At 46.7% G+C, this 16,973-nt stretch overlaps 1 protein-coding gene across 2 annotated transcripts in view; it reads right to left on the reverse strand.

The window, feature by feature from the left end:
* The window catches only part of PEX14 (peroxisomal biogenesis factor 14), a 152,629-nt gene that overhangs the window by 27,447 nt on the left and 108,209 nt on the right, over window positions 1-16,973 (reverse strand). Inside the window, exon 4 of one of the 2 annotated variants that reach the window (XM_043995744.1) lies at window positions 4,932-5,060. The exons of the other annotated variant lie outside the window; for it this stretch is intronic. Within the exon in view, the coding sequence (XP_043851679.1) occupies window positions 4,932-5,060 (129 nt within the window). The remainder of the gene's footprint in view (window positions 1-4,931; window positions 5,061-16,973) is intronic. 2 annotated transcript variants of the gene reach the window in all.

The raw sequence follows: 16,973 nt of genomic DNA on the forward strand, positions 1-16,973 counted from the left end.
AGCCTGCTGCTCTTCGTCCACTCTGGACAATGCACATAAACGCCCCCAGATCGCTGGGCACTCTCTTCATCCCCACCTTCATGGGCATTTTCCCTCCCCTCTCCTCTCTGCCCAGGGAATGGCCCCTCATCCTCCCAGGCCAAGCCCAAGTCTCACCGGCAGTGAGGAATCTTTCCCAAGCTTGCTCTTTCATTTAACTTCCAATACCCTTTTTAATCCTTGTCTGTTACTGTTGGTTTACAGCACTTACAACTTGGCATTTCATTAGACCGTCTTGCCTTGTTCAGTAATCATTTCGTGTGTACTAGTCTTGTTTCTTCAACCCAACAGTAAATTTCTTGAAAACCGGGTGCGTGTTTTATGTTTCTCCTCTATACCCCACAGTACAGAGCACAATACAGTGCTCAATATATAACGGGCACTCAATAAATACCCACTGATTGACTGACTGACCCAAGGACAGCCAAGCTGGTTAGCCACATCATGGGAAATCTTGGAGAAACTCTTCCCAATGGCCAACATGCTCCTGGAGAAATAGACTTATTTTAACAAAAGCCCAAGGATAAAACGATTAAAAAGGGAAGCCTATCTTTTGACAGCACAGAATGAATTTCAAAGCTCCTGTTGCCTGGGGGGAGCTAACACCTCACTTGGGGGCTGACTGGGGCCAAAGGGGAGGAGGAACAAGGCCCGGTCACCCCAGCAGAAAGTGGAGCTCAGGTGGTCAGGTCCAGGCCCCCTACTCACCAGCCTTACCTGAACTCTGGAAGAGTCAAGGATGGAACCACAGAAATTAAAAGAGGGAAAATTCCATGGGCCTGGTTGGTACTGGACATGGGTCCCCTGTCAGAAGTGTCCCCTCAGGGATGCACCAGGCACACACAACTCATAAAAAGAAGCAGCACTAAGGTGAGAGCAGGGTGGGGCTGATGACCTCACTGAAGAGCTAAGGGAAAAATCTTTCCCTACCGACACTGAAGAATCAAGTTGACTCATTCATAGCTATGACTGAACCTCAGGAATTCTCACTCAATCTCTCTGATCAAATAGTTGATCAATAATTGAACCTAAGTTAATGGTGAAAGTATCATTTATATTTCATTTCAAAGACAGATGAATGAATGAAGTAAATAAGGTCATGGGTCAACCTAGTTTGTCCATAGGTTTTGTTTGTTTTTTTTAGTGAGGCAATTGGGTTTAAGTGACTTGCCCAGGGTCACACAGCTAGTAAGTGTTAAGTGTCTGAGGCCGGATTTGAACTCAGGTGCTCCTGAATCCAGGGCCAGTGCTCTATCCACTGCACCACCTAGCTGTCCCCCTATGGGTTTTTTAAAGAAACCTTTTGGGCCTAGGTATAATGGACATCAGAGGTGCCTGCTGTGCACCAGGAGTGATAAATACTTATTTGAATGAGTGAATTTCCCCTGGGCTCACCCTGCCCCGCTTTACACACTGAGCATACTGGCCTAAGCTCCACAGCTGGGCCCCAGCAAGGCTCCCTGTGGCTCCCACAGCGCACCTCCACAATCATTCCACTCCAGCCTCCATTGGGCTCACTCTCGCCTGGACTCTGGAAGTGCTTCTGATTTGTTTCAGGCATTTTGGCCCTTCATCAGACGATGTCCCACAAGACTAGGTTAATTCACACGTGTGTGCGCGCATGTGTGTGTGTGTGTGTGTGTGTGTGTGCGCGCGCGCGCGCACTTCCCCAAAGAGACGTGTTCCTTCAGAGCAGAGAACCCCTCCCCACCCCCCCCACTCTTGTCTATAGCTAAGTAAGGCCCAGGGAAGATAGTAAGCCCTCAGTAAAGTGGCATTGAAATGGTGCCCTTACTCCAGGCTCCCCTATTGGTTTTGCTTGTACTTGCTAACATCTGAAGGGCAGTTCAATTTCCCCAATAAGGGAAATGCTGAGGGAGGAATCTGTAATTTGGTGATGCTCCCTGCCTTGCCTCTCTCTCTGGGTTGCTGGGAGGCCCACACTAGATAACAGAGGGACAGGAGCCCAGCAAACCTTCCAGGGTTGTCCAAAGTCATCCACAAGCTAGATCAATTCCTACTTTCTTACTCTTGTGCTCTCAGTGTGAGCCGGCTCTGCCCTGGAGAAAGGGACTCTTCTTGAGCTGCTTGTGGAAGAGCTTGCTGTCTGAAACATGGGCCCCAGGAGATCCCTTCAAGGTCACTTGGGGCATCTCCAACAAAACCAGGGGGTCCAGGCCTCTGAGGACCTGGCAAATGTCTTACGTGTCCCTCTGCCTCTTCCTTTCTGTCCTCTGTCCTTCTAAAGGGCCAGAGATGAGGGGGAAATGGAATGCTAGGTCCCTAGACAGCAGCTACTGGGACTGGGCTACAAGCAGATCTAAAAACCAAAAGGAACACGTGTGCACGGAGGCCATAAATACCTCATGTGGGGACACAGACAATGCCTTGGCGATAAGCATGCAGATTGCACACCTAGTTCAGAAACTCCCCTGAGTTTGCTTGTAATTAAGGGGGTTAGAAAGGTAAAAAAAATATATAAACCCAATTAATCATTTAAATATTTAAAGTCAGGTTTTTTTCCTCACTCCGGGATCAGTATATTTCATAACGCCAGCAGCCGACAGCCCTGGTTTTTACTGGGGTTCATTTTAGAGCATGTTTAAACTAGTCAGATTGAGTGATGCTTCCAGCAACTAATCGCATGTCAAATAAAAGATATTTTATGTAATAAATTACCGCTACAAGTAATTCAAATGTCATTTATCAGTTTTATTATCAGTCAGGCAAAGTCTTGTTTCTCTATATTAATCAAAATCAAGCTTTTTTTTTTTGGGAGCAGTTTTGACACCTCTTGGCAAAAGTACCGAAGGGAAAAGACAGAATCACCCCCGTCGAGTTGAGAGGGGGCAGAGTAACGGTTTAAAAGAATGGAGCTAAGGGGAGAGAACTAAAAACTAAATGTATTTAAAATTATAATTACTATGATTGTTACTGCAATGGCAGCAAGAGAAGGATTTTTTTTCTCTCTGATAGAATGCTTCCTATTTTCAGGGAGGGGAGAATTGTAAAAATATACCTATCTGGGAGAAATCTCAACATGCTAATGTGTTTAATCAAAGTGGTAGGGGCATCAGAAATTCTGTTAAGCAAGTGGACTGGTCTTCCCTACCTCCTTCCTCTCGCCAAAAAAAAAAAAAATTCTTTGTTTAATCATGCAAGTCCACTGAACCCAGGCAAGTTCAGTGAGTCTCTGGCCCAACTCTCTGACCCCCTCAAGCAATTTGTTCTGAGCAAAGAGTAGCCCTGTATCCCTGGAGACCTACTTATATTAAGCCATGTAAGGAAGCAGCTGGAATCCAACAGATGTGCCTCCTGGAAGAATTCTGCCAGCTGCCCGTGCCTATCCTGAGCAAGTCCCAGTAAAAGGCTGGCCCAAGGACTCAACTAAAGAAAGAGGAGTGAATCCTAATCTGTTGGTTAAAAAGCCCCCGTGACGGGTGCTCAATGACCCTCAGCAAATACCAGGAAGCTGAGCAATGCTAAGGAGCGGCCCCAGACTAACAAGTGGTTGCTTTAGACAGTCTGATGCAAGCCACATATCTCAGCACTGGCTTCCTCATCCCAGAGACTTCTTCCCTGACATGTGTCGGTCTGTTCAACAAGACAGTGTTTGCTAAGACAAGCCAAGACTGCCTGCCCTATTTTATCCATAGCCTCCTCTTGGAGAGAGCAAGGGAAGACGAGGGGACAAATGAAATCTAAGACACAGAGAGCACGTGCCACCCTTCCGCCTCATCCGCTGGGGAGGCCAAGGGAGGTCCTCACAAGACCCTGCCCACAAAGCCACATTCCTCTAGCAGCAGCCTTGTGGTTTGTTGCGCAACCAAAAGGAGAAAGGGACAGGTAAAGAAAAGGTAAGAGGAAAGGAAATCAGCTACCAGATGAGCAAAATAGATTTGTCTCTTTGAGACTTGCCCCTAAGAACCTGATGTTAAAAACAATTTTAAAGCTTGAAAAAACAAAAAGAAACAAACAAACAACAACAACAACAACAAAAAACCCAGGACATCCCAAAGCCATCTTCTGAAGTACCCAGGGAAGAAGAAGATAACAAAGGAAATACATCTGGAAGGAAGGCCAACCGGCAGCACTGCGGAATTTCTTTAAAGGAACAAAAGAGGAAGTAGGCTATTTACCAGTCCCAGGGGTCTCCACCTCATCTGTGGCACAAGGATCCATGTGACCTGAAAGGAAGCTTAGCGCCTCCTTCTATGTTTGGGGGGGTGTATATTGCTGCCATTATCTGCCACAATCTATACTTCTAAAATAGCTTTCATAACAAACCTCATGATTAACATTCATACACAATTAAGAGCAATTAAGAGAGAGGATTTTTACATTTTAATCGGGAAACCCCTAAAGAGACCCCACCAGAGATGAATGAATAAGCCAGGATCTGACAATTTTTAAAAACTAAAAGATGGATCGAGACTTGCTATAATAAAAAATTTTAAATAATAAGAAAATAAATGATTTCACTGAGCGACTGGAAGCAGGAGAAAACTTTCCCGGGCATTCAACTGTTGAGAGACTTCTTATTACCTCAAAACAGTAAAATGCGGCAGCCCCAGGACCTACTGTCTGCAAAGCGGGAGTCCTTTAGTGCATCAGAAAGGCTGGAAACGCTACCCTAAGCCTCACATGAGTCCTTATCTTCCAGACCAGGACAAAACTTTGTCCCGTTTGATGAAGAGGAGCAGGTGGGTCACATTCCGTTGTGGGGAAGCCTAGGGAGGATTTCTCTTTTCCCAGGTTCTCCCTGATAGGAATGATCTGCAAGCTACGGTGACAAGGGAAAAGGAGGGAGAAAGGTGAGCCCAGTCCGGGGCAGCCGAGAGGTCCAGAAGGCCAAGCAGGGCCGAAGCCAGAGTGGGAAGTGGGTGACTTACTGTATGGCTGAGGCATGAGGTGAGGGGGCTGGAGGGGCACCATCTGGGTGGGAGGGCCCAAGGACTGAGACTCATCGGCAGCAGTGCCCGACTGCTGGAAAGCCAAGTCAATCTCTTCATCTGTCAGCCCTGAGAGGGAAGAGGAAATGATATCGGGTTAGCACCTTTCTCCACTTTCTGTGGCTCGGACAAAATCTTCGGTGAGATAGGACCCTTTCGGCTGTACAACATCGAGCTCGGGGACTCCTGGGCTGTCGCCTCCCCGATTTCGGATTCTCTGGAACTTCTCTCTGTTGCAATTTAACCTTAAGCGACAGAATATTAGCCTCAACGCTGCTTCCAAATGTGGCTCATTCAATTTCCTTAATTTATCCTTGAGTTTATTGCTGCTTTTGAAGTCGCTCCGTACTGCAATTCTCCATTCTTCCCCCGAAAACAGATACCATCAACTGCAAATGTGGCTCATTTTAATCTGTAATGGTGTTAAAAAAAAGAGGGGAAAAAACTAACAATAATGCATGAAAACAGACAGGGAAACAAAAAACTAATTATTGGGTGAGACGACTAATTAGTCTAGATCGTTTCCGAAGACGGGAATAATTTGCTTTATTTTATGACAAATGCAGAAATAAAAAGAAAAATCAGGACTGACTGTGATTAGTATGAATGGGATATAGAATGTAAAGAAGAAAATAAAACAAGAAAACAGATCAAAACAAGGCCAGGCCCAAACTTTCAGATGATTATTGCTCCAGCCTATGATAGGCTGTCGTCTAGATCGCCTTTGGCTAGTGTCTGTCTCTCTCCTCTCTCTCCTTTCCCTTTATCTCTTTTCTCTTCTTCTCTCTCTCTCCCCTTCCCTTCCCTCTCCTCTCTTGTCCTCATCTTTCTCTCTCAATTCCCTCTCTCCTCTTTTAGCCACTTTGCACATGGGACAATGAGGAATATCGGGGCGCCATCTACAGTGGCTACAACATGTGGAGAGGATTTTCCCATGAAGGAATAAAAAGCACATGACAAACTTGCCAAGAGACACATCTGGGTCAAGTCCTTAACCCAGGCTCCTGAACAGAACTGCCAGAGAGGGCGGTCACTGTGAGGGCCCGCCCCGAGGAGAGAAGGAGAGAGCCTGGGCCCTAGAGAGCCAATGGATCAATCAGGATGTCCACTGTGGATATGCACTAAAGCCCTGGCCCCCAGGGTGAGGGGAGCAAGCAGGGGCCACTGCCAGTGTGCAAGCAAGCACTGCCCTGAGCAGCCCCTGCCATTCCCGGAATCCCCATCTCCAGTCCAGCCACAACACACAGCTTTTAAACTGGAGCAGAGAGCTTTCCACATCTGGTCTGCAGCTCTGCATTTTGGCTCCGTTAGAGGCCCACAGCACGGTCTATTTGCCCCTAGGGGTAGATGAAGTACAAGGAGGTTCTGAGGATCAGCATCTTCAAAAGCCCGGTGCCTTGCACTCTGTGCCAAGGGGCTAATAGATGGAGCATATTAACGCTTTAAAGCGTAGCCCTGCCCGGCTCCATCCTGGTGGGTGTGTGGCCACCACAGGTTCTCCTGCTGCTGCTGCAGGCCCCCCTTCTCTCCCTGGCTGGCCCCTGTTAGGACTGGCGACCTGGCTACAAGTCATCCCCCTGCCGGTGCTGGGCATCCTTGCAGACGGGGTGGGGGGCGGGGGGGGGGGGGGGGGGGCCAAGGCCCTAGGAATGCTTGAGTGTTTCAGGTGAACCCAGAAATGGGATAGACGGGAGACAGCCCCTGCTCACCCGGGCAGCCTTGCTGCTTGACCTTCCTTTTACACCTAAGGATGAAGGAAATGGGTGACCAGTAGGGCAAGGCCTTGCAACTACGATGACCCAAGGCTCCTAACCTCTAGTCCTTAGAGACCCTGGAAGGGGTGGGGGGGAACATGGCCTCAAAGGCCTATCAGCTAAGAAACCTTTTTAACCAGTTCATAATCAGCCATTAGAGGAGAAAGCGGCACATGCCAACGTCAGCACGAGCTGCCGGTCACTGGCACACGGCAGAATTTTATAAACCTGGTGGTTCGCGTGCCTTGTCAGCCGCTGGCTGCAAATGAGGATAATTTTCCCAAAAGGAGCATTCAGTTGCATTCTCATTTTCCCTTTTGGCTCTTTCAAATATAAACAAGTATGATAATGTTTAACGCTGGGGAAATATACAGTAAGTTACAGGCGGTGCTCCAGCCGTGGGAGCCGAAGCTGGTTAAAGGGACAGGACGCTCTGACTAGTGCTCTGCCCCATGGCCCTGCAGCCTGGGTAGAAACCATGTCTTCTGTATGATTACAGCAGTGCCCATGACGGAGATCTCTTTTCCAGAGCTTACTGCCTGATGCCCCACATCTGTGATGCCTGATATGACCACCTCCCCTAGTTCACCTCCAGAGCCAGGGACTCAGTTTACCGAAGAGCTACTCGATTTACCTATTTCTCAGGCTAACATAACATTAGCAAGAAGATACAAAATGTTAGGAAGGGAAGTCAGAGCTGGGCAGGAAGCTCAGGACACAGAAAGCCGGGGCTGGGAGGGCGCCCTCACACGATAGATGCCAAGGTCAAACCACTAACTAGTGACAAGCAGGGGCTACGCCTCCCAGCCCGGCCGCCCAGCCACTACGTCACACTGAGGTCTATGGGTGAGGGAGGCAGAAATGAGAGAGAACCTGCAGGTCGTCAAGTTTCCGGAAAGAGGTGATGATACTCTGCCTCCAGAAAACTTCAGACTTTCCTATTCATCGACGAGCTAACGAGGGAAAATGAACAAGTGGAGCCTGGCTGCAAACTCCCTGTCGACGATTCCGAGAGTAACAAAGTGTGATGGCAGAGAATGTCCTTCTGGTCTCCCCCTGCTGTTGTGACCCCCCATAAGAGCCAGCCACCCCTCACAGATCAGTCTCTATGCTTCACTGAGTGTCCTCTCTCTCTCGTCTCTTTGTCTCTGTCTCTTTTCTGTAGATTGAGACATCTCCATAGGACGGTCAATTTCTCCCAGTGCTGAAGCGTCTCTGCCTCGGGATGTGTCTGGGCAGAGATGACACCCAAGTCCCCTCGCCCCAGCCCCCACCACTCACAAACAGTGAGATTAAGACCGCGCAGTATCCAAAAGGTTAAAAGGAACAATAAAGGAGACTGCCAATTGTAAGTGAATTCTATTTGGCTTTGAAAGCTGAGGCACCGGCTATATTATGAAAGGCATCTCTTGGCGTTGTTTACCATCACCCTGACTAATGCAGACCTTTTTTTTTTGTTTTAAATAATCTCATGCAAATTAGACACACACACTTCCTTCCAGTTGATTGCTATCTGCAAGGAATAATCTAACCGCAGAGGGTACTGAGCAAGGACTGAGCACAGTGGAGGGATGGAGCAGCCTGGCTTCCTAATCCTATGGCATAGAAGCCCCCCCCCCCTCCTCCCCCTCCCCCGGCCCTCTAATTCTTCCTCAGAGCTGCTGCCTTTGGAAGAATTAGTCATAATTTTCATAAAGCCTAAAATTTTCTTTTAGGTTTCAATTTGCATTCTATTACACCAACAGTGTTCCTTGCATTCAGATGCTCTCTTAGGAACTTCACTGCCGCCCCTTGGCAATTTTCAGGAGCCCTAAGCCCCTCTAAGAGCTGTGGCCCTGCTCATTTAAACCAAGGATTGACAGAAATGAAAGCCTGGAAAGACCCATTGGGTTATCAGGTTCGGCCCCCCCAGTTTTGCCAGGGAGAGCCAGGGATGGAGGCTGGAGGCTGAGCAAGCAGGAAACCCTGAAGCCCACTGGCTTCTCAGAAAGCACTGGACCAAGGGCCGGGGCAAACTCTGCAAGCTAGAAGCCAGCACTCCAGCCTGCTCCCCCACCCCCCAGCTTTGGAAGGGCGGCAGCCTTTGCTTTCCCAGGCTGGGGAGGCCCCCCTCCTAAGAGCGCTTCTTGGAGAGGCAACTGAAACAATGGCTGAGGGCTGCTACCTTCCCTGTACCCCTCACTTCCCTCTTTTAAGCAGAAGACAAATTTATTTTGTTTTGCTTTTCTGGAAGGGGTCTGTTAAAAAGTAAACAAAACAAAAAACTGGTCAGCTTTATGGGCTGGAAGAAGCTGGGCCTCAGGGCCCTCCAGGACTCTGGGTCTCTGGGAGCTCCTCCTCCGCCCCTAACCCCTGACCCCCACCCCCTCCCCAGCAGCCACTGAAGGTGAGGGCAGAGAAGGCAAGCGTGGGAAGCTTCTTGCCAAGCCCCAGCTGCTCAGTGGGAGTTTGTCCTAGACAGGAGGCACTCTACCGGGCTCTGCAGGAACAAGGCCACTGAGCCACAGGCCAGGAGGATCAGGAGAGGTTCTCAATGGGCTCTCTGCTCCTGCTCAGGTGACCCCTGGGGAGCTTGGGGATGCACAGCCGAGGTCACCGCCCCTCCCCCCCCAACACACACACATACAGGCCGGCAAGCCATGGCAAGAGAGAACCTCCCTGGCTGTGGGGAAAAATCTCTCTGAATGAAAAGAAAAATCAACTCAGCCAGAAAAGGTTGAAGGGGGAGAAAGAGAAGGGTGGAAAAAGTATTTTTTTTATTTTACTATTAACATTTTGTTGGAACAGTGGAGTGCAATAAGGACTCTCCGAGCCTTTAAAAGTCGTTGGATGACCTGGAGACCCCTATTTCCCAGTGCCTTGTATAAAATTGAATTTTTTAAACATAAATTACACGTAATGACGACACTGTAAAAACTAACAGTAATGGAAAGCTGTGCTGTATTTCATTAGCCTGTATTATTCCGTGCCACCTGATCCAGCCGGGCCTTGTTTATGAGTTAGTGTGTTAGCAGATGCCGATGGAAGCATTTGCTTCGACCTTGCTCTTCTCATTGGGGCATGAAATTACGACGGCAGCACCTTGATATTACAGCCATAAATACAGTAAACTGCAAATTTAAGCCAACGGCTCCTATTGTCTCTGAACATAAAGCTGATCGGTATTTATTTAAAAGGAGAACAAAAAAAAATATTATATATCACCTTGTTTATGGGACCTCCTCCCCCCTGCACCCCCTAACCTGCCTGACTCGCTTGGTGAAAATATCCAGCAACCCGAAATCTGCTCTCCTTTTCTTCTGATCGAAATCCTCAGATCGAAGTACCTTAGGGTACTTGGCACTGTCTTTGGGGGGGCAGAGCTACAAATAGCATCGTCCCGAATGGAATGTATTTATCCAAGGATCTGGCAGTGGGATTGCTGCCCCTACCCCCAATTTTAAGAGATCTTGATGTGTAAAATTACAAACAAGTCTTGTAACTTCCCCCTCTCTTTAAATGAGGAAAGTTCAAATAATAAGAGAAAAAAGTTGACACTAAGAAAAGGAGCTGAAATCAAATGTCCTCTCGGTATCCTTCCTAAAAAATGCTCAGCAGGAATGCTATTTCAAAAAGCAACAAAACACGGCCTCCTGCCATCTTGGGGAGGTTGGGGGGGAGAGCAAAAGAAAAATGTCTACCTAAGAATATAATTCTCTTCTCCAAACACAGGGAGCTGGGGGGAACTTCCCATTAAAACTTGTACCAATCCCAGTGAACCAGAAAGACAATATATCCCTTAAATACATTAAATGTGGGAGAAAAATCAACACAAAGACAAAAGGACACTGTGATATCACCCAGGCCTGGCTCCCAGCATAAATCACTGTGTTATAAGCCAGGACAAAATGTATTTCACTGCTAGTTTAAAGACAAGAAGCCTGAAAGGTGTGTTACAGACCAGATGACAAGCCCTTAAGAGAGACCAAGTCCGCCACTCCTTTGAAGGCAGTTTTCTGTGTGAAGGGGAATAGAGTCTTTCTGCCCCATGGGTCGGGGTGGGGGGAGCAGAGGGGAAGACAGGTACAATCTAAGGCCCGTGTTTGGGGGGCTCAAGAAGGTCTTGGAGGTAAGTTGGGTATTTTTTTTCAATACGTCTTCAAGCATAATTAGAAATCACTCTCAAAGAAGTAGCAGCAAGACATGGAGAAGCAAGCCATGAGTATGCACGGTCCAGCCCCTGGGAGCACTTTCAGCTCTGAATCTGTTACAAAGTACAGTGCCCAGGAGAATCAAAGTCACAGCCAAATCAACGCCACTCAAAAGTTTTGGTACACGAAATTCTGACACCCCTTCCCAAAAGGCAGACACATTTTCTCAGTCCTAAATTATCTGCAACACACCAGTCACTGAGCTCAGCTCCTTCGGCACAAGGAGGAAACTTCCCTATAAAATTTATTGAGCTTCTCTGGGGAGCAGTATAACTGGTGAACAAGACGGAAGTGAGCTGCCCCTCTGCGGAACACAAATTGAGATCTCTCTTACGAGATTGGGAGGGTTTCCAATCAGCATCTCTGAGGCCTATTTTTAGATCTAGAGCCTAAAGATTCCTGCCCCCCTCCTCTTAAGCCAAATTAGAAACAAACAAGATCTACATGGACACTGGGTCATCAGCTCCACAGAGTAAACCAAAAGGAAACCAAACACTATCAGTGACTGGGACTGCCTAACAGGGCAAGGCCATGAGCCCACAGCCTGAACAAGTGTGGGGGGAGGGAGGGGAAGGGTTCTGCTACAGAAAACCAAGGGCTGGCTTAATAAAAAAAAACAACCATAGACGTGGTACATGCCAAAGGCTACCCAGGTCATCAGCATTCACCTTGCCACGTGGGGGCGACCAAAGGAACCAACATGCCTCAACTACACTCCCAGCCTGCTCCTTGGCAGCTCACAAAGCCTTCGTTTTGAAAAGCGAGGCCCAGAGAACCCCAACTACAGAACTCTGCTGCTGAACTGGGTGGTAGAGATGGTCGAGTTCAGCTCTCTGAAGCTGGCTGACCATCCCATTCCAGCTCCCAGTCACATACACAAAGCTCTCCCAACTCACTATTTCCCCGCACGAGGTCACTTGACCTCTGCTGATCCATCAGTCTTTAGACTGATGTGTTTCCTATCTGCAAAGTACCTTTAAAAAAGCTCTGAAGGGGGCAGCCAGGTGGCGCAGTGACCCTGGATTCAGGAGGACCTGAGTTCAAATCTGACTTCAGACACTTGACACTTACTAGCTGTGTGACCCTGGGCAAGTCATTTAACCCTCATTGCCCTGCACAAAAACCCAAAATCAAAAACAAAAAAGCTTTGAAAACAGTCCTCGCAGCTAGCAAACAGAATAGCTTAGGAAGGCTGTCTTCATCTTGAGATGAGGAAATCAGGAAAGAGGGAGGTGCAGACTTGCCTGAGACCCCAGAGCACAGCCAATTAGCAGGGGCCTGCAAGTGCTCCTCTCTTGCCGGTCTCTGGCCCGTTGTTGTTGTACTCATAGCAGCCAGACACAAAGGGTGTTGGGAAAAGCATGTTTTTAAAAGGCAAGCATCTGTTCTATTTTGACACATCCTGGCTGCCCAAATGTTTCTTTCGGCTCTAAACATTTGCTTCACAAATGGAAACATTTCCATTCTGGCACCAAAACAAACATTTGCTTTGGGACAGTAAAAGACAACTAAAGAGTGTTTCAAACATCTCTCAGTAGCCAGATTCTTACAACAAGGCTAGAGGTTGTAAGGCCTGGGAGCCTCAGAGGGGAAAAGAGGACCATCTTTTCACTTCTCCTTTCCAGAGACGAGAAAGCCCCTTCCTCAGGAGGCAGCATCCATAGCAGTATTCACCAGCCACTCGGGTGCACTATGAGCTACAAATTTGTGGCCAGGTTTATCAGGATCCACCCAATTTAGACCCAAAGAACCAGAAAGAGAACATTGCAGCCATCTGGTCCAGTGCTGACAAGATCCCCAACAGGTGGCCAACCAGCCTCTGCTATGTCACATCCAGTGAGAGAGCTCATGACCTCATAAAGTAATACAGTCTAAATCTGAACAGCTGTAAATATTAGAAAGTTCTTATAGGGAAGTTGTCCGTCTGCCTTTAGTTTCTGCCATTGGACCTAGTTTTCTCTATGGAACCACACAAAATAAATCTGCTAACTTTTCTAACAGCCCTTTACCAATGAGAAGATGACTGTAATCCCTCCACTCCACTCCCCCACAGTTACGATCCAATCTCTTCACCAATCATGGTCACCCTCCGCTGGACAGGATGTGGTGTCTCTGGTAAAATGTGGTGCCCTCAAGATTCTGCCTGGTGAGTGTATCAGGCAGCAGACCTCGCTGCCTCTCTTCCTGGTTTAGGATGCCCCACTTCCTTCTAGCAATGCAGCCGAGCCCAAGCTGCACTGGCTTTGTTGGCAGCTGTGGTCAGAGCTCTTGGTCCACTAAAACACCCACGACTTGTTCCCATGAAGCAGAGATTTCCCCACTCAGAACCTGAGCAGTCTTTTTTCTTTGGTTTCTGCCCTAGGCACCAGGCTTGCCAAACACCCATAGTAATTTCATTGTGTCAGCAAGGCAGCCAGCATGGTGGACAGAAGGTCGGTCTTGAAGTCAGAAAGATGGGGGTTCAAGCCTTGTCTCTGACAAGGCCCTTCACCTTGGGGCACCTTCAGTGATTCTCAAAGACTCAATGTGCATTCCTACAGGGAGCTCCTCACCAGAGCTCCCCAAATCAGTGAATTCACAGGGCGGTAAAAATAAAAAGTCATCTTGTGGGTTCTGATCCAAAGTTGGAGCATGATGAGGTGTTGTTGAATAGAGTACTTCACTAGACACGATAAGTGATCAGGCCCAGTCTCACACTATAAGGAATCTCACAAGCCAACATCATGGCCTTCACTTGGGTTGAAATACTCAAAAACACTGAGCAGGACAAGAGTAAGTACAGAATCTTGTGCTATGCTGCATGCCGCTAGAGAGCACCGCACAGCTGACATCAATTCATTAAACGCACCTTTGGCTAAAGTTGTTAAACCAGATGCAAATGCAAAATTTTCACTGAGATTAATAGGAGGGGGCAGCTAGGTGGTGCAGTGGATAAAGCACCAGCCCTCTGTTTAGGAGGGCCTGAGTTCAAGTCCGGCCTCAGACACTTGACACCTACTAGCTGTGTGACCCTGGGCAAGTCACTTAACCCTCATTGCCCCGCCAAAAGAAAGAAAGAAAGAAAGAAAGAAAGAAAGAAAGAAAGAAAGAAAGAAAGAAAGAAAGAAAGAAAGAAAGAAAGAAAGAAAGAAAGAAAGAAAGAAAGAGAAAAGAGATTATTAGGAGAGCCTTTGTTCACTGCCTTGCTAAAATATAGCTCCAATGTGTCTGTGCCATTCCCTTTATCAGTCTAAGGAACCAGTCAAAAGGAGAAAGGAGACAGGAGAATGGTCCCGCATTCTTCTTGGTGAACCCATGCTGATTCTCAGTGATTACTGCTTCCTTTTCTAAGTACTCATAAGTTAGTTATCCATTTAATGCCAGAATCTTGACAGTCATGATACAGAGCTTTTGAGAATCAATCAATCAGTTTAATTCAAACACTGACAACATCTACTATGTGCAAATTACTGGGCTTGACCCATTCCTCCCTTTCCTAAATTTGGGACATTCAGGGATCTCCAGACTTCTGGACATGTTGTCCATGATCTCTAACAGCTTATGGGCAAAGCCTCCTCTATCACACCCACAAGTTATTGCTACCTGATGGGTTAACATTTATTACCTTATAGGATCCCATATAATTACAAGAGCCTCCTAATTTGTTTCAGGTTGGAAAGTCTGGGTTCTCACCCTGGTCATTCCCTTCCTGATAGAACCCTGGACAAGTCCTTTTACATCTTGATGTCCTTCTGTCTGAAAAATGAAGATACAATTTCTTGCCAAGACGTCCGTCTGATTGCCCCACTCCCATACACTTACTCCAGCAAAAACTGGGAAAATGTACCAGACTAAATAACCATCAAGAAATCCAATGAGAAACTACAGTGACTGACCTCTTCCAGAATTAAACAAAAAGCCAGCCAGAAGTCCCTGGGCACTAGGAAAGGGTCCTTTCAGGAAAACTAGTGCCAAGCACAGGCAGACACAGCCTCCCAGTGAGAGCAAATGATGGCCAGAGACACAGAGAGCCTACAAGGCTCTAACCAGAGGCATTGAAAGCAGAGAGAAAAGCCCAGGATGGTCCCCAAATCCCAAGGTGAGAACCTTAGAAAACCAAGGGAGAGTCAATGCCCAGTGCAACATTCAGACCAAGATGGTCCAGGTTCCCAGAAGCTCTAAGATCCCTAGTACGCTGCCCTTGGGTGCCATAGGCAGCCCTGAATATCCAGCACTCTGAACCTCAAAGGTCTGGGGCACAAAGGGGGGAGGGGGGCACCTAATTCCAGGAGGTACAGGTCAGTACAGAAACCCCAAAGACCCAGGTTGAGACTAAACAGGGCCAGGCACCCAATCCAATTCAAGAGCTAAAGGTGGAGATGAATATCTGGAACAAATGAAGCAAGAGATTTTTAAAAAATGAAATAAAAGCTTTGGAGGAAAGAAATAGATGAATAAATTGCTTAGAAGAAAAAATAGTAAACCTTGCCCAAGAAATGGACTCTCTGAAAACCTGAACAGGCCAAAGAGAAATCAGTGATTCTATGACTCGTTGAAATATTAGAAGAAAATCAAAAGATTGAACAAATGGAAGAAAATGGAAGATATGATATAAAAAACAACTGACCTGGAAAACAGGTCAAGGAAGCACTGTTGGGTGCTCCGAAAACCAAGATTTAAATAAACAAACAAAGGCTGGACACTCTGTTTCAAGAAATTAGAAATGAAAGCTGCCCAGCTATATTAGAACCAGAGAGCCAAATGAAGAGATAAATCCCGTGATCAGCTCCTAAAAGCTGATCCCAAAGGTGACTTCAATAGGGGTTTTGCCATAGGCAAAATCCAGAATTCCCATTATAAGTACTAAGGGTTTACAACCAGGATCACACTAGACCTTGTTGTTTCTATTATAAATTAAAGGAGTTGAGATATAATATTTCCAAAGGCAAAAGATATAGGCTTATAACCAAGAATAAATCACCCTGCAAAGCTAAATATAATACTACAGGGAGAAAACATGGCTCTTTAATGGAAGAGGGGACTTTGAAGTGCTTCTGATGAAGAGAACAGAGTTCGAGAAACCAAGAGAAGTAAACTGATGTGAGAGATCAGGAGTTATGTGGTTGGGGATGGGGGGTGGGGCTAACTTCCTAATAGGAGGAGATCCAAATGTCTTGAAAGGGTCTTGAGAGTATTAAATAAGAAAAATGGGGAATTTGAGTTTGGATTAGTTCTGTTCTGAAAAAGTTCTGGGTTTTAAGAGAGAAAAGAAAAGAGGCAGGGCAGCTAGGTGGTGCAGTGGATAAAGCACTGGTCCTGGATCAGGAGCACCTGAGTTCAAATCCGGCCTCAGACACTTGACACTTACTAGCTGTGTGACCCTGGGCAAGTCACTTAACCCTCACTGCCCTGCAAAAAAAAGAAGAAAGAAAGAAAGAAAGAAAGAAAGAAAGAAAGAAAGAAAGAAAGAAAGAAAGAAAGAAAGAAAGAAAGAAAGAAAGAAAGAAAGAAAGAAAGAAAGAAAGAAAGAAAGAAAGAAAGAAAGAAAGAAAGAAAGAAAAGAAAGAAAGAAAGAAAAGAAAGGAAGAAAGAAAAGAGGCAGTGAAAAGAATCCACTAATTAAGAAGGGGGCAGAACTTACTAATTCTCATTATAGGGAGAAAGGTTGAAGGGAGCAAGCATGGATGAACCTCACTCTTATCTGACAAAGGAGAGCTGAATGTACACCCATGAACAATATGATATTTAAGTACATCAAGTTTAAGAAGAAAACAAGGAGGGATAGGGAAGAGGATGGGGGGGGGAGAAGGGGGAGGAGGAATAACATTGGAGAGAGAACAGCTAAGAGCAAAACAAACCTCTTGATCCTGAATGGAGGATTAATGGGGGAGGGAAAGAAAGACAAAAACTATAATCTAATGGAGTAATTTAGATTGTCTTTAGACAGTTGGAGAATAGCTGCACAAATTGTGGAACTTGTTGTGAGGGAAGATTACAGGGCCATAAGAAATCATAGAGAATCCTAGTAGTATGAACTGATGCAGAGGGAAGTGCTCTGA

The sequence above is a fragment of the Dromiciops gliroides genome, chromosome 3 (assembly GCF_019393635.1).
Source record: "Dromiciops gliroides isolate mDroGli1 chromosome 3, mDroGli1.pri, whole genome shotgun sequence".
In the NCBI taxonomy this organism is placed as follows: domain Eukaryota; kingdom Metazoa; phylum Chordata; class Mammalia; order Microbiotheria; family Microbiotheriidae; genus Dromiciops; species Dromiciops gliroides.